We start from the raw sequence: 25,902 nt of genomic DNA, 5'->3' as shown, positions 1-25,902 counted from the left end.
CCTCTCTTAGGAAGAAAGGTTAAGGGAGCTGGGCTTCTTTAGATTGGAGAAGAGAAGGCTCTGGGGAGACCTCATTGCAGCCTTCCAATACCTGGAGGGAGCGTGACTTTTTCCATGGGCAGATAGTGATAAGACAAAGGGAAATGGTTTTAAAGTAAAAGAGGAGAGACTTAAGTTCAATATTTTTTTCACCCAGAGGGTGGTGAGGCACTGGCACAGGTCGCCCAGAGAAGCTGTGGATGTCCCATCCCTGGAGGCATTCAAGGCCAGGTTGAATGGGGCCCTGGGCAGCCTGATCTACTGGTTGTCAACCCTGTCCACAGCAGGGGGTTGGAACTGGATGATCTTTGAGGTCCCTTCCAACTCAAACCATTCTATGATTGTATGAAATCTCAGTATTGCCTCATTCCTAGGGGTCCTCTGGGACAAGCACACAGCACAAAATTCTGAGGCTTCTCCAAGAGAAGGTTTATACCTCCAGAGTGCCAGTTACACTAGTTACAGCAAGGTCACGGGCCTGCACCTTAAAGACACTAATGGGGCATTGATTCAGAAACAGCTCATGATGCTGGTATCAGAATCTATGAGAATATTCTCACTATAATGGTGCTTTTAGGTAACTCCATTTTCGGTGCTCCACACATGACCTGTGAAACAGAGAACTTCGCAGCAAAGATGCAGACACAGCTATAGCTGTATCCTGTAAGTACAGCTTGAGTTCTGCCACCAATTTTAATGACAAGCTATTCCCTTTATTATCAGCTCTAATTGGCACTCCCACAATCTATAACATGCTTTATCTGCAGTTAAGTGGTGCTCAAAAAAAAACTGCAATAGTCTTTCCTACCTTTGAAAACATCAAAGAAAATCAAAGACATCACTTCCTGTGTGATCTGTGCAGCTCAAACTCTCTAACCAGCGTAATAAAAAAAAAAAAGCCACTGGTAAAAAATGGATTTTGGAATGTAATTTTTGATCCATAACCTGAAATTATCATTACAGGCTATGAACACTAAAATCAAGTTCTGTTCACCACACATGAACTCCAGCTGTTAAGATAAAGCCACAAAGGTAATAAACAGAGCAACTCCATCAGGTAAATGCTAAATCAACTTCAGCTGGATAAAGATGATTCCACTCACCACACTGTATTATAAATATCTGTGCATAAAAATATGCTTGAATGTGTTTTGTGAGTCATGTCATTAGTAGCCCACCATGTAAATTCTTTAGAGTCCTGTAGAGAGAAGCATATGGGCTTTTTTTGTTCTCAGTCACAAAGCTGAAAGCTGGAGCAGTTACACAGAGTAGCTATAATTAACACCAGTGGACATGCTTCAGATTTATACCAATGCAAAGGATATTTGGGTTCTGTCATTCTCATCCACACTAGTTAGTATAATAGACCTGGGACTATTTGAGATGAGAAATGCTTTTGGTCTTACCTTCATGATTTGATTTATACTGGAGTGTTACTGGACCACTGCACCTCTGAATTGTCCAGTGAACTTCTTCCTTTGTGCAAGTATCCAAGGGAACACTTTGATTTTCACCTTTGATGCAGCCCTCCAACTAGATATGAAAGAAATATGACTCTTTAGTGTGGGTTTTCAATCTTTGAGTCAATTATACCATTTTTTTAAACTACAATTTTTTTTTATTAAACAATGCAGATACTTTGCTATCAGGATGCAGATTATGTTCTAATTATTTAATGTCTTTTCTCTCAAATTAGGAATGCTAGCAGTCAACAGAGCTGCAGATCTTTTACAATCCCAGGCTTCCCAGTAAGTAGTGCTGAAATATCAGTCATGGGTTGGTGTATTTTTGGCCCTTGGAGGAATTTTAATACGAAAATGGTTTGGGAACATTGGCAATGGAGGGAAAACTCTAACTAAAGAGCAGCTTAACAGAAGCACCTTTGAACTCCTGCTCATGTGATGCTGGGGACAGCTATGCAGCTGCGCAGCCCTTCTTCCCACTTCTGTGCATAACGTGTCCAGTCCCAAGACAGGCCACCTAAAGAACAGTTTAGGAGCCATCATGCTAAGCTAAGTACCATGAACTTCCTTTCAGGCAGGAAAGTGCTGGGAAGCTGAGAGCAAATCCCATTCCGGTGTCTTTAAAGGGGCTGTAATATACATACAGCATTAAAGAAAGCATCAGTTGCTCTAATCTCTTCCATACAGAGCTACTATAAAGTGCAAAACTGTGTGTGCGTGTGTTAGAAGACCGTAAATACCGTAAATATTTTCATACTCAATTACAGATTTTCTTCTGCATGAGTCATATGTTTTGTCATTAATACAAGACAAAAAAAGAAACAAAATACAAGAAGAAAGAAAAAACAAACAAAAAGGTATTGTGGTGAGCGTGCATGCTTATAGGTGGACAGATACCCAATACTGTTTGTTGACTCATTTGTGCTCACCAGTAGGATCTGGTGTCCCTCCCGAAGGCCTGCTTTCTCTGCAAGGGATCCTGTCTTGACAGAGCTAATAAAGCTCCCTTTGTCATTACCCCCGACCAGAGTGATTTCTGAATTGAGACTGTCTCCATTCACTGTTACGCGCTGGATGGTATGGCAGAAGTTTCTAATGCGACCAACAGATGTGACAGAGGGTCGAAAAGGTCTGTGTTCATGAAAGGAAGGAACAGTTAGTTATCTCAGCTTTTAGCTACCACTCCAGAGTTAAATGCATACATGATAAATGACATATTACAAATAAACTTTTAGCGTTATCAAGGACTAGGATCTAAGGACTTAAAAAGAAAAGTCTTCTCATTACTGCATGAGTTCTGGAGAAGAGCATCTGAATAGCTTCAAGTGCTCTGACAGGACTGAATAACTCAGATGTGTAATAGGACCTCATCTAGCAACCTATGGCAGCAAGATAACAAGATCACAAGGATAAATTTAAGCCTTTAGAACATTTTGTCTTGAAGTTTTCGAAATTTTTGGATGACCTTCGTTGGTTTATAGGATATGAAAGGGGTCCAAAATAAGATGTTATACTGCTGCCGACATGAAGAACTAAAGGCTTAGCACAGTATCACGAGATGTTTGTGTCAAATAACAACTTGTGACTTCATATTCCTGCCATTATATCTTCAGCAACTAAAAGATAAATGGAGGATCTCTACCACAGTAGCCTTTTCAAATACCTTTCCAGAGAGAACTTTCTAAATATGGAGTTGACGTGCTCAAGCTCATAGGCATCCAGGCCTTCTGACTGATGAGAAGAAGAGGAAGAGTGGACCGAAGGAGCTCCATGTGACTGCCTGTCATGACTGTCATCTGAAAAGAGTAACAAAAATGAAATGAGTCCTAGATAGTGACAAAGATGGAAAAGGGGAAAATGAATGTTTGATCTTGGCCAAAGCTGAAGGAGGAAATTCCTGATGTAGAGGCAGGATTCATGTCCACAGGCTATGACAATGAATTCCAGTCTTGCTTATTGGACCTACCTGATCACTCTCACAGAAGAGCAAGTTGGAAGGGACCTCTGGACACTGTTAAGTCAAACTCCCACTCAAAGAAGGGTCAGCTAGAGGAGACTGCTCAGGACTTATCCAGTTTGGTTTGGAATATCTCCAAGCATGGAGACTAGTCAGCCTCTCTGGAGAATCCTGTTCCAGTGTTCAACCACCCTTCACAGTAAAAAAGCTTTTTTTTGTTTTCTGTTTAAATGGAATTGCTTGTTCTTTAGTTTGTGCCCATTGCCTCTTCTTTCCTTGGGCAGCACGAAGGACAGTCTGGCTCTGTCCTCTTTACTCTTTCCCCTCTCAAGTTGATGCTTTCCTCATTTTAAGGCTGGAGGTCTTCTTACCAACCTGCAAAACTCAGCCAAGCACCCTCCATCTATTCATTCAGTCTAATCCTTCTCCCACTTAGTTCTTCAGGAATAATTGCTTTCTTACTCTCACTACCGGTTGACCCTTTGTTTTCTGCTTATGATGAACTGACTTGATTTTTTCTCAGACTATGTGTCCCATTTTTTTTAGATCAGGAGTTGATTATTTGATGGTATCTAGCTGGTGAGCTAATCACACAGATCTCATAGTTAAATTACATACATTATATCCTCTTGCTTACCATCTAGCTCCAAAGCATCATATCCAAAGCTGTCATTGTCCTCTTCAACCAGGCTGGAATTAAAAACAAAGCATGAGACAATGGAAGAGAGAGAGAGAGAAAACCGTTCACTTCCCATCTTTCACCAGATTTCATTAAGTTCTGAAGGAGAAACTTTTTCTGTGAAAAAGAAAGATAGAGGTGTTGCATCAGGCAACGGTGCAGCTGCAAAAAAATAATCAAGGAACACACTTGTGGGTGCAGGGAGGATGTAGGATGATGGCAGGAAAACAGTATGTGTCAGCCAACATGGGAAGCATGTGAAACAGCAACAAGGTTCAGAAGGAAGAATTACTAACAGCAGTGAGGGAATGAAGATATTACTGAAAACAAAGGGAAGCAGCTGACTGATGGTCACATATGTGTGACTTACATCACACCTGCTTCAGCACTGAGATAAAGGGCATATGCTGTACATATATTGCAGAACGTTTTTTTTCCATGACAGATCAAAAATATCAGAAGCTCACTGACAGAGTGAACGCAAGGGAAGTGATGGGGGTGCAGCAGTAAAGGAGTAATTTACCCACTTGATTTTAAGTCCTTGAAGCATTTTATAACAGCTTAATGGTACCTCACATGGTTACTCAGATACCTACAGTAACAGAACAGCAAGGTGTACCAAGCTTTTGCACAGAAACACTTATGCCACAGCTCTGGTCTCAGTCCAGCTCCTACTGACACAACCTTTCCTGCTAAGGGTGACAAGACTGGTTTTCCTTAAAAACAAACAGTTAAAATTCACCCAAATTTTGCTCTTTAAGGGATACAAGGGATGTCCAGCCAAGTGCGTGACCTGTCTGCTTCACTAGAAGAACTTCATTAACGTGTGTCATTTGGTTGCAAAGCTGTTTAAATAACAGCTCATTGTTTTTCCCATTCAGAATGATTTGTAGGTCTCCTGTGGAGCTGATATTCCTCATATTTGGCTTCAGGTGAAGGGTGAATTTTTGCAGCCAGTCTGGGGAGAATCAGCTATTTTTACACCACACATAAGCAGGGAAATAATACACCTTTTCCTACACATTAAATTATGATCTCACTTTTTTTTTTTTTTTCTCACACAAATCAAGATCAGATGAACTGTGAAACCTGAAACTTGGCATGCAAATAGCAATTATTTTGGATTATGTTCACAAACAACTTAAAAAAATCTTAGCGGGCTAATTATAAAGTTATAAACTGCAGTGAACTTTTTGGCATGCTCTTGAGATACTTGACTTCAGTGACTATTAGCTCAAAGTAAGGCCACATTGAGAACTTGCTCCAGGGTATCTTTCCCTTCCACATGCCAGTGGGAAAGAATATCTAATATGAGGAAAAGTTTCAGATTTCAATACAACTCAGTCTTAACATATGGAACAGGATATAGTCAGAGCTGTAGTGAAACAAGTCCACAAGATGAAAAATATCTATGTAATCTTTACTGCATTCTGTAATATATTGCAAATATTTAAACATTCAGGCATGCCAAAGGCTTTTCAAGTTAAGCACCTGAAACAGGAAACATTTAAATCATTAACAAAAAAACCGCTTTTCTCCATCTTGAATGAACAGAACACACTTTAAAAAGGGGCTTGGAGGACAATATAGAAAAACCTAAGGGAGACAAGACTAAGCTCTGCATAAATCCTCAGCAGGCTAGAAAATTTTGTAGGGGAACTAGCTGAGGGTGCCCTCAATGGAAAGCTGTCTTGCAAAGCTTTGCACAAAGAGGCACAAAGTGGCAGTCTGCCAGATATGTTTGTTTTGAAAAGAATTAAAAATGTAAATAAAGTTCTAATAAAGATTAGATCTAAAAAATAGATCTAATAAAGACCTAAACCCTCCACATATATAGCTTTCTTTTAAGTCTGTTTGCTTTGTTGTTTTTTTTTTTTTTCTTTTCTCCATCTTCTTAAGGCCTTAAGGGAATGTATTTGTATCTTCTGATATTTCTGATACAAACCCTGATGCTATTGACAGCAACACCAAAACAGTAGGTGCAAGTGCTGCATTGCTATAAACCTTTTAGAAAAGGGGTCAGTGCCATTTAGGGGACTGTGGGGCAGGCAAGGGCTCTCTCCTTCCTGCCACTAACTTCCCATTCCCCAGCTGATCCGATTTCACTCGCAGGGGAAGTCTGCGGGGCCGTGACCCGACAGAAGTGGAAGCTGCAGCAGAAGGTGAAGCAGAGGGCAATGCATCTCTCCCCTTTCATTGCTACAGCCCAACAAAAACCACCTCCCTCCTCCACTTCTCCCCTCTCATTCCTCACAGACATTCAAGCATCTCTGCTTTATTTCGGCAATTTATAGCAGAGAAGGAGGGTTTTTGAGAGGACTGGAAAGGAGAGGAACACACACACAGGCAGCATGGAGTTGAGAAGTGAAAAGCAAAGACATGGCAGTCTACAGAGGCAGAGACATTCACCAGCAGTGTTGGTGCCCAGTCATTGCAGTGCTGTTTATTAGTATGTACTTTAAAAGAGTCAGTGCTGCAGTGGTATCACTGTGTCATTCATCCCAGCTGAACTATCAGAGACTCCTGAGTGTTTTGGGCAAAATTAGGGATGAAGGATTGCAGCGCTGAGAAGTTTAGAAAGTCAGCCCTGCTGCCGAATAGAAACTCTTCAACTAGAGTCAGACACAAGGACATCTACAGCCCTTTTTACCTCCTCCTTGTGTCAACAGATTCTGGGCATATTTCACCAGGGTGGCTACCTACCTGCAATGAGGGGCATCCTCTTTGCAACGTCGGAGTATTGAATCATTTCCTGGAGGCTCAGGAGTGGTCGACATGATGCTGTCATTGCGATTTCTCAGGGTTTGCTTTTTTTTTTAGGAAAAAAAAAAAAAAAAGTGACAGCAAGGTTATCTGTCTTAAATGTGCCATCATTTCTAACTTACAGAAGCATTAACCTGCTAGCTTGCCAGTGGTACTCTGCACTGTGAAGCACACACAACAGGAAGAAAAATTGATCCTAGATGCGCAGAATGCTACATACAAAAGCATTCATATTCATATACTCCAGTATTTCAGCAATATGCACAGCTTGTGTGCTGGCACGGTACCTTTTTCTGTGACCACATGACTGGCTGATTTCCCAAACAATTTTAACTTTACCCTTGATGTGTGGTGTATGTGTTGCACAGCTGACATACAGGAGGAAGAGGGTGAAAAGCAGAGTGAATGTATACTTACATATATAAATAGTATACATTAAATGATTAATCCAGTATGCTAGAAAATAAACTCTGAATTGTACTAGAGGAAAGACAGTATAAGTCATCTAAATATCCAACAAATGTTCCAAAGAATATTCCTAACCCAGCTAAGCTTATTACGAGTCGCAGGGTGTTCTATCCTGGCTATTCTTGGGTATAATTTTAATTTCCTGGGGGCAGCATTTTTCACGGTGTTCTAGAAAGATGTTTTGTTCTTTGTTATTAACACTCTGCAAGAGCACTCTCTCTGTCTGCTTGTCCTGCTGTGTCAGTGCTCACATACGTATAATGGAATATCTACCTTGTGAGATTATGGGGATACAACAAGCAGGGAAGAAATGGTTTGGCTTGGTATGCAGAAATTTCCAACTGTGATCTGCACCCCTTTTCTCACTCACTGTTACTTATAGACAGGAAAAGCATTAGAGAACTCAAAAAAACCATGAAAATATTCTTAAGTAAATTACAAAGCAGCTTTGAAAGAAATCTCTTCCTTCTAACAGTATATGTGAAATGGCATAAGGAGACAGCAAGAGGTCATAAATATCTTTGAAATATCTTTAAATAAACATAAACCAATTCTGTGATTTTGGAAAAAGGCTAATAACACGGTTCTAATAAAATGCTGGTAAAAGGATTAAGGGAGCCTCTGACAAGGGCCTTGAATTTGATCACAGCTGGGATGCTAGTGAAGTGCTAATACTGGGTTGCAAAAGCTCTGAACCACATTAAGAGAAACGGTCGATAGACAGGCAAGGGGCATCCAAAGGCTCCTTACGATTTTGCTGACTTCACAGCTGCTGATGGAGTTACTGATGGAAACAGAATTAGAGGAACTCGTGTCTGTACGGCCATTGCTGGCATCAGCCCCATCTTCATCCTGTGCTCTGACTGCTGCGCTCACAGACGACAGAGAAAAATGCAGAAGCAGGAGAAAACTATGTCAGATCACTTTCAACACAGAGTCTTTCACAGATTTGCAACAACACTGAGGTTATCTCTCCATTTCAGCTTATCTTGTTTCCCCTGCCCCGTACTGGACAGAGGCTCCAGGAAGCACTCCGTGTCCTGCAGCTCTGGCTCCCATTCCTTCCCCATCAGCTTCCTGACAAAGTACAGGAATGCACCCCACTCTGGACAGCCCCTTGCCAACTTTTTCTTTCAACTCTGTCCTGTACGTTTTAGATCTATGAATACTACTGACAAATTAAAGAATTAATTTGTGGTTTAACTTAATCATCTGAACCTGGTAGTCTGCAATAATTACGTCACTGAATTATTCTTTTTTAACAACACAAAATTTACAACAGGGACCAAGAAGCTTGAGATCTTGCAGCAGCCCCAGGTTGCACAGTGTGAATGTCTTTGTGGACTCTTTCCCTTCCCCAGCACCTCTAATTTGTACTAAAGTTGCACATGGTACCAAACACAGTTTATCATGCAATATCTTGCAGCAGGAACCATGTTTCCCATCATATTTTGTACAACAGTGAGCATGCTGCTGCACATAACAAATAGAGGAAATGCTGCCTAAGATGGTGTTTGGTTCAAGAACAGTGTTATATAAATAAAAGGAATTAGGAGCAGCTCAAACATGAGCATACAGCAAGGAATTTGGTAACTTGGCAGCTGGATGATGTGTGGATCAACCTCCCTTCCCCCAGCCTTTGCAATGCTTCAGATTTAAAATTAATTTCCTTTTGCTGAAGGACAAAGGAACTCATTAGATGATCACTAGATTAGGGTCTTTTCAGCTCGAAGGATTTTTCCAACAGCAAAAAGAGAATAATATAATGACATTTAGTACAGGTGTTACACCAATGACTTTAAAATTTTTGTAAACTAAAAGGAAAATAGAGTAAACAGAAAATTTAGGTAAGCTATGGGATGTCATATTGTGTGCCTGTGGAGGTATCTGTGGATGGACAGGACATTCAAGGAGAACACTTGACCACTTTAAATTATGACATTGTTCACTATAAGAGAGAAACTGTCTATTTTACTGACTTGAACTTAGTTAAGAATTTCCTTGGTTGGCATATTTGTTAAAACAACTTAAAGAGATTAAGTGAATGAGACAAAGCAACAGAAAAGGAATAAGGACATGGGTGCTCTTTCTGACCTTGAAACTCTGATGTTTTGTTCATGCTGACAGGGGATTTAGCTCTTGGATTTATCTAAAAGAAAGAGGACAAAAATAAGCACAAATGCAGAATATTTGCCACACACTGTAAGCCAGATATTTTCACCCCTTTTTTCACTGTTATGCTGCAATGTATTTGCCCTCCTTTAAACAAGAGGACTCAAAATTTAGAAGCTATTTAGCTATTTAAATGCCACTGCAGTGAATAAGAGTTAGGTACCTCACTACTCTGGAAATTCTGGCCCAAATGCATTACAATTTCCAGATTCTGCTGAGGGAACAAAGAGACAAAAGGTGAAGTGGGTGCCTTGGGACTGGTTTCAGGCAGCTGTTAATACAACAGGCATCCTTTTGGAGTGTGCAATGTAAAAAATGCAGCTCTATTGCCATAAGTAATAATGACAGTCAGAGCTCAGAAAGGTTATGAAGGGCAGGGAGAATTCAAATGCAGATGAAAGGAAAGAGAAGCTCAAAAACCCGAATGTTAGATTGTATATTTTTTTTACAATTCATGAATATAGCATCGGATAATAGCTGTATGAATGCAGCTAGTCAGGGAAATCACGGACCTAACTCATGCTACCCCTCACTCTTAAGCAAGAACAAATTGCCATAATTTAATTCTAAATTAGGCAGTTAATTTTGCTCTAGATTGTGTCCATTTCCTTCTATTATTCCTTCCAGCAGATGCGAGCTTTTCCACCAATGCTTCGTTTTCCACCTTCAGTTACTTGTGTGCTGGACTTTGGGCATTATGTCATTTTTTTTCACTACTGTTAAGGAGGCAAAGAATCAATTTATTGACAACGCTCCAAGAATGTGAATGAACAGCAGAAGCAAGGACAGACAATACACAGAATGGGGAGAAGGGGCAAAAAATGGTCTATGAAGCCAGATTATATCTGCTCCTTAAGATGCAAATCACCACAGGGTAAAAACTGACAGCTCATTATCAGATACAAATCTGTTCTTATCTTTAGAGGACAGCAGTTGCAGAGGCATGACCACAAAAGTGTATTACATCTCTTAATTCTAACAGTCCCTGCACTATATCATTCCGGCCTCATATTAAGACACACCTGGATCGTATTAAGACACACCTGGATTCCCTTTAGATTCACTCTTCTCTTGAGTCGAGCTTGATCAGGCAAGAAGAATTTGTTGTCTTCTGGAGAATCTTCAGAAGTGGAGGAGTCATCTGCTTCCTGACCATTGGTTTTTGGGCTAGCAGTCCCAAAGGTCTGGGAGATAATAGTAATGGGTAGATTCCGTGGTAAACTCTAAAGAGCAGAAGGAAACACTTTACTTCTGAGACCAGTTTGATACAACTCCTCATGACCTCCCTTTAGAAGGAACTGATTGAACTTTCTGTGACTCCAGTGCTTCAGAAGTTCACACAGAATGTGGCTCCAGACCCATATCAGTAATTTAGATTGACATATGTGGAGATTTCTGTTCAGTGGGGCACATGCCTCAAAAGTATTTTTAGTTTCTACCCCAGTGTAGAAATTGTCTTTCTGCACTTCTTTTCCTTCCATTTAAAATCAAGTTGTGGAATGCCAGCCTTTGAGAAGCTACATGCATGACACAGAACTTGAATCCCACTGTACTGAAGAACTCACAACATTTAGCAGAAGGAGGTTAAATTTTTCAATTAATTCAGAGGGAATTAAAAAAGTCCCCTCTCCCTTCCACACCAAAACGTTTTTAAAAGCAAGTCTTAAAAAAAAAAGAACTAATGTCTGTCTTCATCAGCCCTACCTGGTCATGAAAGTTATTGTCCTTAGAGAGCCGTCGGAGTTTGCACTCTAGGTTAACAATGCAAGCTTCTTTCCGAACCACCTCAATTCGGAGTTCATCATTTCTCTCCTCCAGCTCTCGAATCTGCTTCCTGTATTTATCTTTTTCAATCAGACAATGTGAATACTGTGTCTGAGCCTCATCACGTGAGCGGAATGCCTGCAGTGGAGAGAAGAAACCTCTTTTGCACCTGGGAACCAGGCACCTTCTCCTGCTGGTTTTGCTTGTAATGTGTTTGGAATGGGGACTTCAAAACTGGTAACCATTCACCAATTAACACAGCAGTTAGAACCAGGATGTGCCACAGTAGGACCATTAAAAATTATGATGATGAGGGTGGTTCATTTTCAGCTCCCTCTTGGTTAGTGGCAAAATGCTCCAGAGTGCTCCAGATGACTTGACACTAATATAAAATCTGCAGTAGCTGTTGTTAAGATCTTGGTCCTGCCTGCCAGATGCTATGCTGTGTAAACAACCCAATATTATCCTATGTTTAATTACTGTAATGCAAATTCCAATAAGTAGCAATTTCTTGTAACTGTTTATTTTTTAATGGTATTTTGGGTTCAATTACCCACAATTCCCCAGATTGACATACATAAGATAAAGGCTTTTGCTACTAATTTTCCCCACTTTAACTGTTACTGATACCTGGTCTCGCTCCTTTTCCACCTCTTCTAGCTGTATCATCACAGTGTTCATACGGTGCTTGTACATCTCACAGTCTTTTCCTAGTGTTGAACACTTTAACTCCAAATCTTCTTTCTCTTCAAGATACTGGAAAGGACACACTGTTAACCACCACTGCTCTCAGAGGTCTTTTGGGCCTCGCTAGCTTGAGATATCCCATCTTTCTATCCTTATCTGTCTCACCTTATCTCTCAAGTCCTCCACATGACGAATCTCCTCTTGGAGATTAAAGATCTTGTTGACCAACTCATGACGATCTTCTAGCGCTTCCTTACGGTCATGTTCCAGAATATCCAAAATGGCTTTGTCTGAATCTGGCAAACTCCGCTTGTCAGCCTGAGAAAAGACATTTTTTAAGAGACAGGTCAGGGAAAGACAAAATAGTATTGCAGGGAGAAAAGTAACAGAGAGTAACAGGCAAGAGGAATAGAAAATGAACAAGGTAGGGCAATGGGAAAGCAGGAGAAGAGATGGACATTTGTTCATATTTTAAAGTAGTGTCAGAAAAGATGAATAAAGGCTGTCTTTGCTGTCAGAACAGCCTGATGAAGGAACTGTTTTACTGTTTTATTGTACTGGCTATAATTTGATCCATTTTAGATGCAGTGAAAATTCTTCACTCCAAGCCCTACATTCAAAACTCTTCTCTATTAATCAGCTCTCACTGAGCACAAAAATCACCCTTTGCCAAAGAGCAGGGCCTAAGAAAACATTCAGGGGAATTTTTAAAGCATGCATAGGCTTTGCAGGGCTGTGCTCAGAGAATATTAAACACGCCTGGAGTAGCTTGTACCACTGCTTCATTTTCTATAGTGTCCAGCAATATTTTTTCTTTCAGGTTTAAAATTAACAAGATTACCAGAGCATGTTCCAACAAATAAATTGCCATCCAAAATTAACCATAAATGGAAGATGAAAAAGGCATAAAATGCAAGTAATATGCATATTTATTTTTAAAATACCTAGGCTAAATTGGAGATTTCAGTGACATTTCAGTTACCTAATATTTCTAAGTATACCTAAATATTTCTAAAACAAACTGCTTTTTGTTTATTTATACTTTCACTTAGAACTTCAATGCTATTTTTAATTATTTCATTATTATTTCTCTGTTTCTTTAGGTGCTGTAAGACCATTTCAATTAATATAAGAGATCTTACATGGACTAGAACTTCCAGAACTTTCTATAGTACACCATTTTTCAATATTTGAATTGGATTTGTACTAGAACTAAGAATCGTTAGGCACTGCTAGAAGCTACAGCCATTTCTGAAATGCATTCTACTGATAATTTTTTAAGCATCAATTTAAAATCCCACAAGGCTTTTCCAGCAAAGTGCTAAGCACTCTCACATATATCTTAATGGCTAAACTCTTCACAGAGTAGCACAGTGTTGAATTTGTTGCAGATCATCCTTTTCACCATCTGCCCAAACAAAGGTCAGTAAAGGTCCCTGTGCAAGTTACAGCAGCATTCTACAAGGCATTCTGGTAACTTGTAACCACCCAAGTACAAAAACCTTTATTACTCTCTGCTTCATTAAGACTTTTTGGCATAGACAATAGCCTGCAACAGGGTACACAGAGCTGCTGTCAGAAATTTCTGGACTGGCTATTTAACACAGCTTTGTAGTGACAGAGTGGTACAAAGAACCACAGCGGGGCTAAAACATGGAGTTGAATGCTCAGCAATTAAACAGCTGCACTCTGCACCCTGAAAGAGCCAATCTCTCATGTACAGCTTGATTTATTACATGACAATTTGTTATTTTCTGCTAGAACTCCTCCTCATGCATATGTTTGTATAAGGAATACTACAGACAGCTGGGAGCTGTATAACCAACCTTCTGTTTTTCCGAACTTTGTACTTGTGCTTAGTGTAGCTTTGCAGGTAGAGGTTTCACGCAACGCTTCCTAGCACTGTAACAGAAGTATGTGTTGAGTTTGAGGTAAGGAGAGGTTGCAGAGACCATGCCACCTCCTCTTGTCCATAGCTACCAGTTTCCCTACTATGTGCTCAACTCCCTGTCCCTTACTGAAGACACTTGGGAGCTGCTGTCACCTCCTGCTTCTCTGTCCCACTCTCACAGCCTCCTCCAGACCCAGATCCCGAAGGGAGCCAGCAAAGCAAGCTGTGAGGAGATGTGGGGTGTGCGAGACAATATGGGGGAAGAGTTTAGGTGTGCCTGGAAGCAAGGAGTGCTCAGAGCTTGCTGAATCCATCATCAGTGTAAGCAGGAGGGGTAAGTTGAAGTGACTGGAATTTTAAATGTAGCAATCTGCTTTTGTACCTGAATGATGGATTGTAACTCCTGGATTTTTGTCTTCATCATCTCATTTTCCCGCTCCAGCTCCAGAACCTGTTCCTTTTTAGGTCGGTTTTCAATATCATTTTTCAGCTTCAAAGACTGGTTCCTCTCCAGCTTGCATTCCTCTTCCACCTTGTTCAAGCGATGCTTCAGTTGGTCAATCTAGGGCAGCCAGGGAGCAGTAAAGGAGAAAGTGGAAAGGAAAGAAATCATTCCTAGCTCTGATATTGACTGCTCAGAAAACACACTCAGTTCCAGGTGAAAACATACTATCATAGGTGGAAAAAGTAGCTTAAACTGTGAATGCTAACAAGCAGCAGATAATTGGGTGTATCTGAGTGTGTGTTGAAATGTCCACAACTGAACTATTGAACCCTCAAGCAGAAGACTTGCTATTTGCTAGCTACAACTGGTATGGGCTGGTTGTAATTTTTTTATAACATCTGGACTGAAAAAAAAGTGGCACATCCTCAATCCTCCAATAAATAAAGAGATACAAAACAGAACTAACACTTAGGAGGCTGACCTCACATTGTGCTTTTCACACAGACTATTTGGATTGGGAAAAACAGGGGCTTTGAGTAATGGATAGAAAAGAGAGGTTCCCAAAAAGTGGTTTCAGACAGAAGGGAGCCTGGGAAGAAGGTGATGATTCTGGCTGGATGAAAGATTTGAAAGTGGGGGAATATTCTGGAGATCAGAGGGCACGGGGATGAAGGCCAGGGGATGCTCAGGGACCTTGGCCAGTAACACCTGCGACTGGTGACTGTGAGCAGCTGCACAGCACAAACTGACAGGACTTTCTGCCCAACCATCCCACACCAGCAGTGATCTCCCTGCAGGGAAGGGATGCTGAGCCTGAGAGAAGGCAGCACCGAGGTGGGAGAGCAAGCAAACAACTGTGCAAACAAAGTGGGGTAAAATATCTGATATCATTGGATTGAAAATAAACCCCAGTGTCCAGATCCACTATGTGTAGTTGTTTACTCCATCTCCTCTGTGACACACACACAAGCATGAATTTTATGGCACTTTAAGCATTTCTCTGTATTTCCTAAATGGCCTCAAGCTGTTCCAATGCTCTATGTAAGACAAATTGAGTAAACCACCAACAGCTGTAGTGCCAACCTGGCTAAATGCCCCCAAAATATTATTGAGCCTGAAAAGCTAAAATGATGTTTTTAGCAAACAATTATGTGTTTAAAATTTTGTTTTTAAATATGTTATGTTCTGTTAATCCATTACAAGTATGTAAATTATCTGCCATTAATACACATCACTGCAGCTGGCATTTCTGTACAGTGATACCTCTAATCATCTGGATGAACAAAGCAAATGAGACCTGTACACTTTTCTGCTGTCAGAGAAGGTCTCATTTTGCCAGATGCCACTGGCATCCTCCATTGCTGCTCCTGATTAAAGCAGCACAGAGCATTTATCTCACCTCTAACTGGAGGTCTCGGCTTCTTATCACAGCCATGCTCTTCTCGTCACTCAGCTGGGCATATCTCATGGCCAGATTGTAGTTCTCATCTTTCACCTTGACCAGCTCATCATTGTAGTTGTTCCTCTCCTCCTTCATCTTGTTGTATCTCTCCTGGAAGGTCAGCAGCTCTATCTTGTTCAGTTTTAGCTGCTTTCGCTCATCCTCCAACTGGCGAGACTTAGCCAAGAGTTCACAGCGTTGCACATCTTTTGTCTTTACTTGCTGCTGAAGCTTAATGATCTCATTCATTAGGAAATGGGTAAGGCCTTCATGCCCCTCCTCCACTGAAAATGTTTGAACAGCTTATCAAATTTTAAGAAAGCAACTTCATACTAAGTAGAATCAGCAGAACTGAGTAAGAAACAAGCATCCCACAATATGTACAGAGGTGCAGAATATGCACAATAACATAAAAGTTTGTCTATCTGGCAACAGTACAAATATTACATAGCAGACTACTGCCAGAATCACAATATATGCATACAGCTTGTCCGGATAGACTATCCAGAGGCCTTTACATTTGTCTTGTTTTAGCTGAGCTGACAGGCCTATGGAAATAGCACAAACTGTAAAATGAATCTGTGCAAGTACAATTGATCTGAATGCTTCAAATTTGCTGCACATATGCAGGTCATCAGTGTAATTTAGTCCACTCCAATGTTTCTTCTCTTGGGAATTCTTGTAATGGCTATCATTCCCCTGGAAGCTCTTCAGCCTCATTCAGACAACTGAGATGTTCTTTTTCTTTATACAACCTGTTGCTAGCTCATTTTGCATTGAAGGGGACTGAAAAATTGCAGAACGCTACTACAAGATTAGTTTTATTCCCATTTTTGCCTGAAAAAAATCAAAGCCAGTCTTCAAGATGGGACTGATTCTACTCACCAACAATAGTGGAAAATCTCCGTGTAGGTTCTTTCCCTGTCACCAGTTTGTAGAGTTCAGGGTAGTAAAACTCTAGACTCTCTAAGAAAACTACATAGCCCCTTTGGCCCTTGGTGTGGAGAATGTCCAGCAGCCGGCCTAGGGACAGAGAACAGAGACAGAGGTGACATAAATAACAGCACTGTGAGCAGCATAAGCAAGTACCATATTCCTGAAGTCAAATCTGCTTAAGGTTCGTCTCTGCCACAGCAATGCGCTGTGGAAAATCGGGCTGATTAATCAAGTTCAGCTGAACCCATAAAGTAATGCCAGGTATTCTTTATGTTTGTGCTGATCATTATTCTGAAGGAGTGTGGGCAAATTGGTCTCTGGAACAGAAATTTCAAAAGACACGTTATTCAGTGCAGCCTTCACCAGGCAGTACAGAAACACTAGGATGGCAGAGCCTTCAGTGACAAATCATGAAGCACGGCAAGATAGCTGAAAACCTAGTCTTAGAATGGCAGTGGCTGCTGCTTGTGTTAACTGAAATATTTGCCAAGGCTTTGATGGGAACATGAACCCCACGAGCTCCAGTCTGCACAGCACTGAGAAGAATAATTGTTATCAAAATAGCAGCAGCAGATTCTTCCCTCTACATTAAATCTCCTGTAAATGAGAGATAGCGTTTCCGTTTGATAATCTGTGATATAGGCTCCCTCCAGATTTAGCCAAATCATACTGTTCAGACAGGGATGCAAATGTAGCCATTCACAAGATGATTACCTGCTCGGTTAATTTTGGAGGGCAGCATAAGTGAGTTAAGCACCTCATCCTCATCTTGCTCATCGATTACTTTGCACTGCCGCAAGTAGGGGGTCAGTTTGGCTGGATTGATGTACCGGCTCAGCACGTGCCGGTTGCATTCCACGTTCTCCCACAAAGCTTCCTCTTCATCTTTCAATGTCTCCAGGCAGTCATCCATCTCTGGCTCTCCTCCTTAACAAGAGAAACAATTGGCAAATGAACATCAAAGAGGACAGTTTCTATTCTGTTACTTTTTTGTGCTTCCATGTCACATAGGATGAGCTTGGAATCACTTCTGACTAATGCTGAATTTGCCTTATATTGGAACTGTTTGAGCTGAACTGCAGCCTGTCCACAGCTCATCTGGAAAGTGACAGTTCAGAGAAGTGCTATCTCGAGTCTGTGAACTATTGCATATTGCTCTCTAGTGATGAATCTGTAGCTCAGCTAACTCCATGAAGGTCTCCACAAGTCAGAGAATCCCTCTTCATATTAGAAGCAACGGTAAAGGACACGGTGCAATGCAGGAAAGAGTATGAACATGCAGAGCTCAAAGACAAATACCTGCTGCAGGCTGCAGGCTTTCATTCTCACCTCCTTTGTTCCTCTCAGCTGTACTGATGTGAAGCTGCATTTGTTCCTGCATATATGTGATGAGCTAACACATGTAAATGACTGCAACACAAGAGTAGTTAACACATAAGCAAGCAGTTATGTGTGTCTGCTGTCTGCAGCTGTGGACAGACTGACTGATAGGTAAGTACCTGGGAGTTTAGACCTTGCCTTTCTCTGCTTGAGTGGATAGGTATAAGCATCATATTACTGAAGTCTGAAAATGTTCTTGACTCATGCAAATATTATCACATGATTTCTGAGTCCTTGCTAAGCAATTTCCTGCCAACTCCTAATTTGTAACCACCTCATTAGAGAAGGTTACAAGGCAGGCACAACAAGGTCAGGAAACTTGTACGAACGTTAAGAGTAAAGAAACGTTGTAGAAATCTTCCCTTCTTAATTTTGTAATAAATGATAACCTTTGAAACAAGTCTAATTTTTGCATTCAAGCTTTCTCAAGATCTTGTGATCCAGGTGGAACAAGGAAGATAAAGCTTCTGTTTCAAGAATTCTTTACCCCATCAGAGACCATGGTGTAAGAGGAACATGCAGTTCTTGGCTCCTATGAGACGAGAGCTGTGCTTTGCGAGACTTTGCTGGTAATCAGTAACTAAAGACCTGAAGAGCAACATGTTGTTTTTCTTGGACCAGCAAAGTTCCCTCCATAGGGTTATGATTTCCTCAGCTTCCAACTTTAGGAACTGCAAAGCAGCCTGTGTTACACTGAACATCACTGGGCAAAACCAGCTATTCACCTGTAGAGCTGGGGGCTATTAACTCCCCATTTTGAAAACTAAAAAGTACTAATCTGCTAAATAATGTGTTTGTCAGTGTTCTATCATAATGAAATACTGAACAGTCCTACAAAAAAGTGTGTTCTTTGCTTGATGCTTTCAAAAGCCTTCCCAAACCCTCTAAAATCCTAGTCTGGGGTTCAACGTCTCTATGAGAAATATTTGGATGGGTTCCTCACGCTATGGACAGGTTAGGGGAGTATTGCCAGGGGTTTTGTTCTTCTGTACTCCAGTAGTTCTCACAGAGTTCTTCTCTTTGTAGTTTCATATCTGAGGAACCACTTACTTGGCATTTGCTCTGCTGCTTGCATGTAGATGTCATTATTCCAGTGACTGCTATTAAACAGTCCAGGAGACACATTGGTCCTCAGAGGGCAAGAAAGACCAGGTCTGCTCAGCAGGATCCAGAATCATGGGGACATGGCTGTAGTTATGGGGTAACCTCTCTGGTCTTATTAACTCTTCACCAGCTGGATGAAATTCTTACTGAATGCCAGTATTTACATGTAGTAAAGATTACACTGAAGTAATGGTAAAACAAGAGAAAAAGCTATCTAAAGTAGACAGCAGTGAGAGAAATGCTAAAGGTGAAATAGCTTCACCTGAAGCACACGTACATTCTCACAAACCTTCCTATTCACCACTTATTCTGGAAATAACTGTATTTCACTTCAAAGGTGAATTTCACAAACACAACATAATTGGAGAAGCTGAACTTTTGGGAGTAGAAAGCAGTAAAGCAGAAGGTCACACAGTACCTTAGTTGTCACACAGCCACAGGTATCTATTGCACCTAAAAAAAAAAAGATGTGCTGCAGGCCCTTTAATTTTGGGGAGCGTACCAGGAAGCTCACAGATGGACCTCAGAGCGCAAAAGAAGCACTTGCCTGAATTTCATAAAATGCAAGATATCGTGTAATCTGCTGCACTGAACCAGAAATTATTACACACTGTCAGCAGTTCCCTCAGGACATTAGTAAGGGATTTCTCCATTAAATGATTCAAAGAAGAGTTCACTCATCAGCGTAATTTTCAACACGCATACATTTTTTTACCTGACATTAAAAATACCTTTATCAAATAGTCCCTCGTGTACGGGCATAATACATCCATACTGTTATTTTGGAGACATAATGTTTAATGGGAAAGTAATAAGTATATTGCATGAGTGGCTAAGAATTTTAAAGGGAGATTTCTAGTAGCAAACCCCTGTTAAATACAGTCTATCAGGAGCGAGCCTTTAGAAACAACATTTAGTGGAGTGGTCCTTCACTGCCAGGTCAGAATTTCACAACCTTCCTGTTTCTTTCTCCTTTGGATTTCCACCTTGGAAATGCCCCACCAGAAGCAGAGCTAAGCTCTCTCCTAACCTGCCTCTCCGGGATTACTGCTGCATGATGGGTGAGCACTCCAGTCTTTCCTAGAGCTTGGGGTGTTTCCTCTGTTGTGTTTTTTTTGGCCAGACTGGCCAGACTGGCCTAAGAGTATAAATCCCAGGTAGCTCCATGGTCTTGTGGACCTATTCCAGAGACAAAAGCAATGGACAGTTGATATTGGTACAGCACCCTTCTTACTCAGCAAATATTTGATTTAGTATTTAGTATAACCCCAAAGAGAAAACAAAATGCTCATGATTGGTTGAAATTTCAGTGTGCCAGTCAAAAAATAGATGTGACAACTGCAACTCAGTGGGAAACTAATAAAGGTAATAAAGGTATGTTATCAGTGTACCATTTTAAAAGATTTTCAGCCGCACATGCATTTTCTAAGTATTTAAAAGACCTTATTCCCTATTTCTGTCCTTCCTTCCTGTGATGATATTGCAGAAAAGTTGTTTTCACATATAAAATTAAAAGTGACAGATTTAAAATATTTTCAAATGTGTAATCACTTATTTAATCTGATCTTTATTACCATTATTTAGTTTCTGATTCCAACACCTCTTGAGTTGTAACCTAACACATTCAGAAGTTGTGATATGTCATAGAAATACTATGGCGTCCATTACAAATCACAGGTGTGAAGTCACAGACTTGGACTGACTTTAACAGACATTAACGAAAAAGAAATAAAAATTGCCACAGCAGTTAAAAAATTGCTCTCCTGCCGCTCCTTTCAGTAGCTAGTATACAATATAGCTTTTAACTGCAGGAGATCTTAATCCAGTAATAATCTCAGCTAGTCCCATCTATTTCAAAGATCTCTGTAGATGCAGAAAAATAAAAGAGAGAATTCCTTTTTGTATTAAAAAAACCACCCTACTCCCCTCATCTCCTTTTCTCTCTCAGGGACTATCCTTCTCTTGGCTGATACACACAAATGAATCTTTCTGTGTGTTTGCTATTTTTTTTTTGTTATATTTTTCAACTGCACAAATCACCTTGCAGTTAAAGCTGTTCTCTGTTCTCACTCAGACTCCACACTTTCATATGTCAGTGACACTCTCCACTGATCAAGGGAATAAAGCCTGCAGGCTTCAGATCCAGGGGTTCTATAAAGTGCTCATCATCAGGTCACATCTAAAGCTTCATTTCTTGTGATTCATTTCATGATGGTGCAGAAATTAACCCTTCAGCCATTTAATTATGTGCATCCCCTTGCTCTGAATTCTTGTCAGCCTGTCGATACTGAGAATTCAGCGTGTAGCAGACTGCAAATGCAGGCTTCAGCTAGGTCTTCTGATTTCTTGTTATCCCCTTTGTGAAATATGAAAAAAGGGTATTGTCCTCATACTGAGAAGCAGGAGGAAGTTTATTTTGGAAGAGGTGATCTATTTTAATGTTTTGGACTTCTGCATTTGCCACAGATGTTCATAGACTTCAGTATTTGAAAAGAAACCACAACACACAAACGTTTGCAAATTCTAAGTTAATAAGAACAGAAGTTTATGTGAAATACTAAGTATGCATATATAAACCAGGAAAGGATTATATACAAATTATCACACTTTACAGCAAAAGTAACTATGAAAATAGCATTTTAAAACTGTGTATATAATTATCCTCAATATTTTGAGGGTACTGTATTACATCCTCTTCCTATGTCTATGTTTCATGGGGCAATACTCTTTCTCCCTCAAGTTTGTGTAGCACCTCACACGATAAAGTATAACAACAGGGTGATTTTCTCAAAAGCTCCTTGTATGGCTATGTGCAGATTTGCAATATCAGAGAACCACAAAACCACAAAAGGATTTAGAGTTATTTTTAATTTTAGAGGAAAGTCACAGTTTAAAGTGTGATAAGGAAATTATATTCCTCTGCTTAAGGACAGGAAAGCTCTATTTGCACTCCTGGCTTTCTGAAATGCTGAATACCAGCAGTTTCCAATTACGTTGGCTGCCCTGCTGGATGTGGTACTGAAAACCATTTTTAAAAGGTTTAAACATTAACTAAGAATACTAAATTTACTTACCTATACTTGCAAATTTTTTTCTCTACAAGTGCCTAAATCTGGACTCCCAAAGGAGAGGAGACAGAGTCTTCATCTGCCTTTTAAGAATTTGCACTTTATATTCATTCTTTCTACCCGAGTGTCCCCACCTGAAAACAAGGCTGCTAAGAAGGATTTTTATGACAAGGTAGGACTCATTAATTAGTGACTGCAAAGCATTTGGAACCACCAAGACGAACAGGCCCTAGAAGAACATTTATGATTAGTGCAGTTTTATTACTTTAGATTTTGCAGACCTTAGAATACTTTCTGGAGCCAGCAGCACTGTTGAATGGACTGGGCTGTATTTTTGTTTTAGGTCACAGTGACTGTATATGGAAAGAGCCATTCTGTATATATCAGAACATCCTCTTTATATAAAAGATTCAACCAGCTTACTGAATGCCACAGTTTCAACAAAATATAAAAGAAAAATATAGAATAAGAGATACCAGAGTAATAGAAGAACAGGAAGCTTTAAACACAAAATAGGATTATTTTCACACAAAAGTATTCTGTTCAATTCCATTGAGTCAATCTTCCTGTTACACACAACCTATCAAAAAATTCCCCAAACACTAGCAGACTTGCAAGGCTTCAATGAGGTAAAGCTAGATCTTCAGTGAAGCCAGATGATAGCCTCAGTTATAAATACTACTCCCATTTTCTGGACAGAAGAGAGACAGAAATAACCAAAACGAACTCTCTAACTCGTTCAAAGAGCTCTGGAGACATATTCATCTTGCTTCTACAAGCAGAAGAGGGAAAGAAAATTCTCCTCATTTTCATAACTATTAGCTCAACAACCAAGTGAGAGAAAAAGAAATGAAGAACTCTGTCATGTTACCCTTATTATCTCTGCTCTATGAAAAAAAAGAAAGCAATAGAATAAATCAGAGATTTATCTCTAATCACTATTCCTGTCCTAACAAAAGGAGGCCAGAAGAATTAATACTATAGGAACTCTCTTTAATTATCTCCTCCTTTGCCTTTATTTACTCTCCTAAGAACAGATCCATATAAAACTCCATCTCAGAAAAAAAAAAACAAAGAGTAATTCACACACAAAGCGCGGATCACTTGTTAGTATTGTTAGTCAGTACACCGAATGGTTTGCTTAGTATCACCTAAACCAGAAAACTCTGTAGGCAACAAAGATGCACAAGTTTTTCAATACTGCAGGATAATATTGCTGAAAAGCAGAACAATCCTCGCACCAAATTCCACACTTGTTACATTTGGCTTTTGTCTGCCTTTGAAATTGCATAGGAAATTCTATAAAATACCTATCACTTTCTGGAGGAAAAAAAACTACTTGCACATTAAGAAAGTTGTTTTTCCCAATGAAATAGTGAAGCAAAAGACCTTAATCAGTGCAGTAATACTTATTAGGATCATGTAATGATTGCTGTTTCAGAAAAGGCTCAGATCTATGCTTTCCCATTTTACACTCCATCTGGTGAGAATATCTAAAGTCTATGTCTTCCTCAAGTCTGCCAGCTTTAGGACTTCAGAGCTTTTATAATCTTATCTCACAGGAAGGAAATGACTAATTTTGTCTCAATAGCAAACTGACAGCACATTGTGCTACCTCAAACACGCAACATCCAATCAGAGTTGGTTGTAGAACACGTATTATCAATAATAAACAAAGAAAATGGAAAAATCCTCCTCTAAAAATAGCTTAAATTATGTTTTGACAACTTTGTCATTTTTCTCTATGTCACTATTTTCTATATCGAGTGAAAATGTTTTTAGCTCCCTCCATAACATACTGTCTAAGCACTACTGATGGAGAAGCAAATTCAGGAGGTGGATTCATCTCACCAGTTTGAACTAGGCAGCTAGTTTAACTTAAAAACCTAATTCCTCCCTAGCGAACAGAAAATGGTTTGTTCAAAACTTCATTCCATCATTTTATACTTCTAGTCTAAAATGCTCTCTGAAGGGTGGGTTTTAGCCACTACTAGTTGCTTAGGTTCCCCTTAGAGTCAATGGACAGAGATTTGTCCCTTCAGACAACAAAGTCTACACTGGAGATTAGATGAATACTATTCTGTTTTCCCATATTGTTTAATAGTCTGACACCCAGATTTCAGAAACTGTTAGTACTACAATTTTTAAAAGATAATATATGAAAATAAATAAGAAATGAGAGAGGTGAGCAATGAGAGATAAAGAAAAAAAAAAACTGAAGAGGAGGGAGAAAGATGAGATTTGGGTATGAAAAATGGTGAAGTCAAGGGAGAAGGAAATATAAAAAGGGAACAGGAAAAGAAAAAGAAAGTTAGAGAAAGGGGAACTCAACAGAATGAAAGTGAAGAACACCAGTGAGATAGAGATGAGAACAGGAAACGCCTTAATACAGGTAAAGAGAAGGAATATGGGGCATAAAGTGAATGAAGGGATAAATAGGGAAGGCCTTGCCACAGATCTTGATACATTAGAAATTAGTGTTTGTTCTGAGCATGTAAATCAAGATAACGGTGAAATAATTTAAATAATTTACCACAGGGATTTAGTGCATCTATTTTAAAGGATTTGCAAAGTAGCAGTGGAGAGCTGAAAGCTTGACATTTAATAAATACTTTAATCTACACATCCTCCATGCTGTTAGGCATGATGATGAGGAGGACAACAGAAATGACTGTGCTAACATAGTATAAATATGTTCATATATCTGGCGTACAGCATTAGCTACTGACACGAGCATTTCCTTTTAATTAATGTGTGCTAAAAGCCAAGATGTAGAAAAGAAGCTGCCATCCTCAGGCTGCCAAGGGCTCATGAGAATGCTGGTCCAACAAATGCTTCAGAAGTCATTACTAGGTCCCAGGTTAATTTTTTCTTGAGACTCACTCGCTCTGTTTTTTACAATGGGTAATGAGATTCCCACTAGTTTAGGAGAAGGCACAACTAGGGGCAAGTGTATAGTACTGTGTGATTAGGAGGAGTCTTGAAATAAAAATTCAACCTGATTAAAAATTCAAATTGCCCAAACATGCAAATGGATTTGATGATCAGAGGTTAGGTCCCAGAAAATATGTGCTCACATTACAAAACCCAGCACATTCTTTGGTACAGTGAACCAGTGTTCATAAGGGATTTGCATAGACTGAGCTACGTAAGAACATGGTAAGGGCAAAGATTCATTAGCTGTTACATACATATGAAACTCACATAACCCTTACAAAAGTAGCCTGATTCTCATCAGTGTCATTAACACTTCACTGCTATTAATACGATGAGTCACGTAAATCAGGAACAGAGAAAGAATTGTAGCTCTGCTGTATAAAACTGCTGCTTATTCTGTTTGTTTAAAGTTTTTACACTTTCCACAAACACCTACGTTACATGAGCTGAAAAAAAAAAAACAACCAAAAACCAGTCAGAGAACAACATCTTCCGTGTAGTCAGACAATGATTTCTTGTAGGTGATACTCTCATCCCCAAACAGTCAAAGGATAATGCAGAACACATTAGATGGGAGGACTGCACTCATCAATCTCCAAATTCAGCAACAACTGACAGCAAATGCGTAGGCCATTCTTACAAGAGAAAAGGTTACACTCCAATCTTGAATACTGTCAAATAATCTCACTGTAATTCACCATGACCCAA

General features: G+C 39.9%; 1 protein-coding gene across 1 annotated transcript in view; it reads right to left on the bottom strand.

Moving 5' to 3' along the window:
• Positions 1-25,902, bottom strand: part of CARD11 (caspase recruitment domain family member 11) — a 45,521-nt gene that overhangs the window by 7,411 nt on the left and 12,208 nt on the right. Inside the window, exons 2-16 of the mRNA XM_010162703.1 lie at positions 17,420-17,632; positions 16,655-16,792; positions 15,728-16,053; positions 14,266-14,445; positions 12,158-12,310; positions 11,936-12,061; positions 11,246-11,443; positions 10,585-10,764; positions 9,464-9,518; positions 8,120-8,235; positions 6,842-6,945; positions 4,097-4,149; positions 3,166-3,298; positions 2,432-2,633; positions 1,446-1,572 (exon numbers count right to left, since the gene is read on the bottom strand). Of these exons, the coding sequence (XP_010161005.1) occupies positions 1,446-1,572; positions 2,432-2,633; positions 3,166-3,298; positions 4,097-4,149; positions 6,842-6,945; positions 8,120-8,235; positions 9,464-9,518; positions 10,585-10,764; positions 11,246-11,443; positions 11,936-12,061; positions 12,158-12,310; positions 14,266-14,445; positions 15,728-16,053; positions 16,655-16,792; positions 17,420-17,632 (2,304 nt within the window). The remainder of the gene's footprint in view (positions 1-1,445; positions 1,573-2,431; positions 2,634-3,165; positions 3,299-4,096; positions 4,150-6,841; positions 6,946-8,119; positions 8,236-9,463; positions 9,519-10,584; positions 10,765-11,245; positions 11,444-11,935; positions 12,062-12,157; positions 12,311-14,265; positions 14,446-15,727; positions 16,054-16,654; positions 16,793-17,419; positions 17,633-25,902) is intronic.

The sequence above is a fragment of the Antrostomus carolinensis genome, unplaced genomic scaffold, assembly GCF_000700745.2.
Source record: "Antrostomus carolinensis isolate BGI_N321 unplaced genomic scaffold, ASM70074v2 scaffold17692, whole genome shotgun sequence".
Taxonomy (NCBI): Eukaryota; Metazoa; Chordata; class Aves; order Caprimulgiformes; family Caprimulgidae; genus Antrostomus; species Antrostomus carolinensis.
The sequence above is the reverse complement of the archived record's forward strand: the minus strand, read 5'-3'. Positions and strand labels throughout refer to the sequence as shown.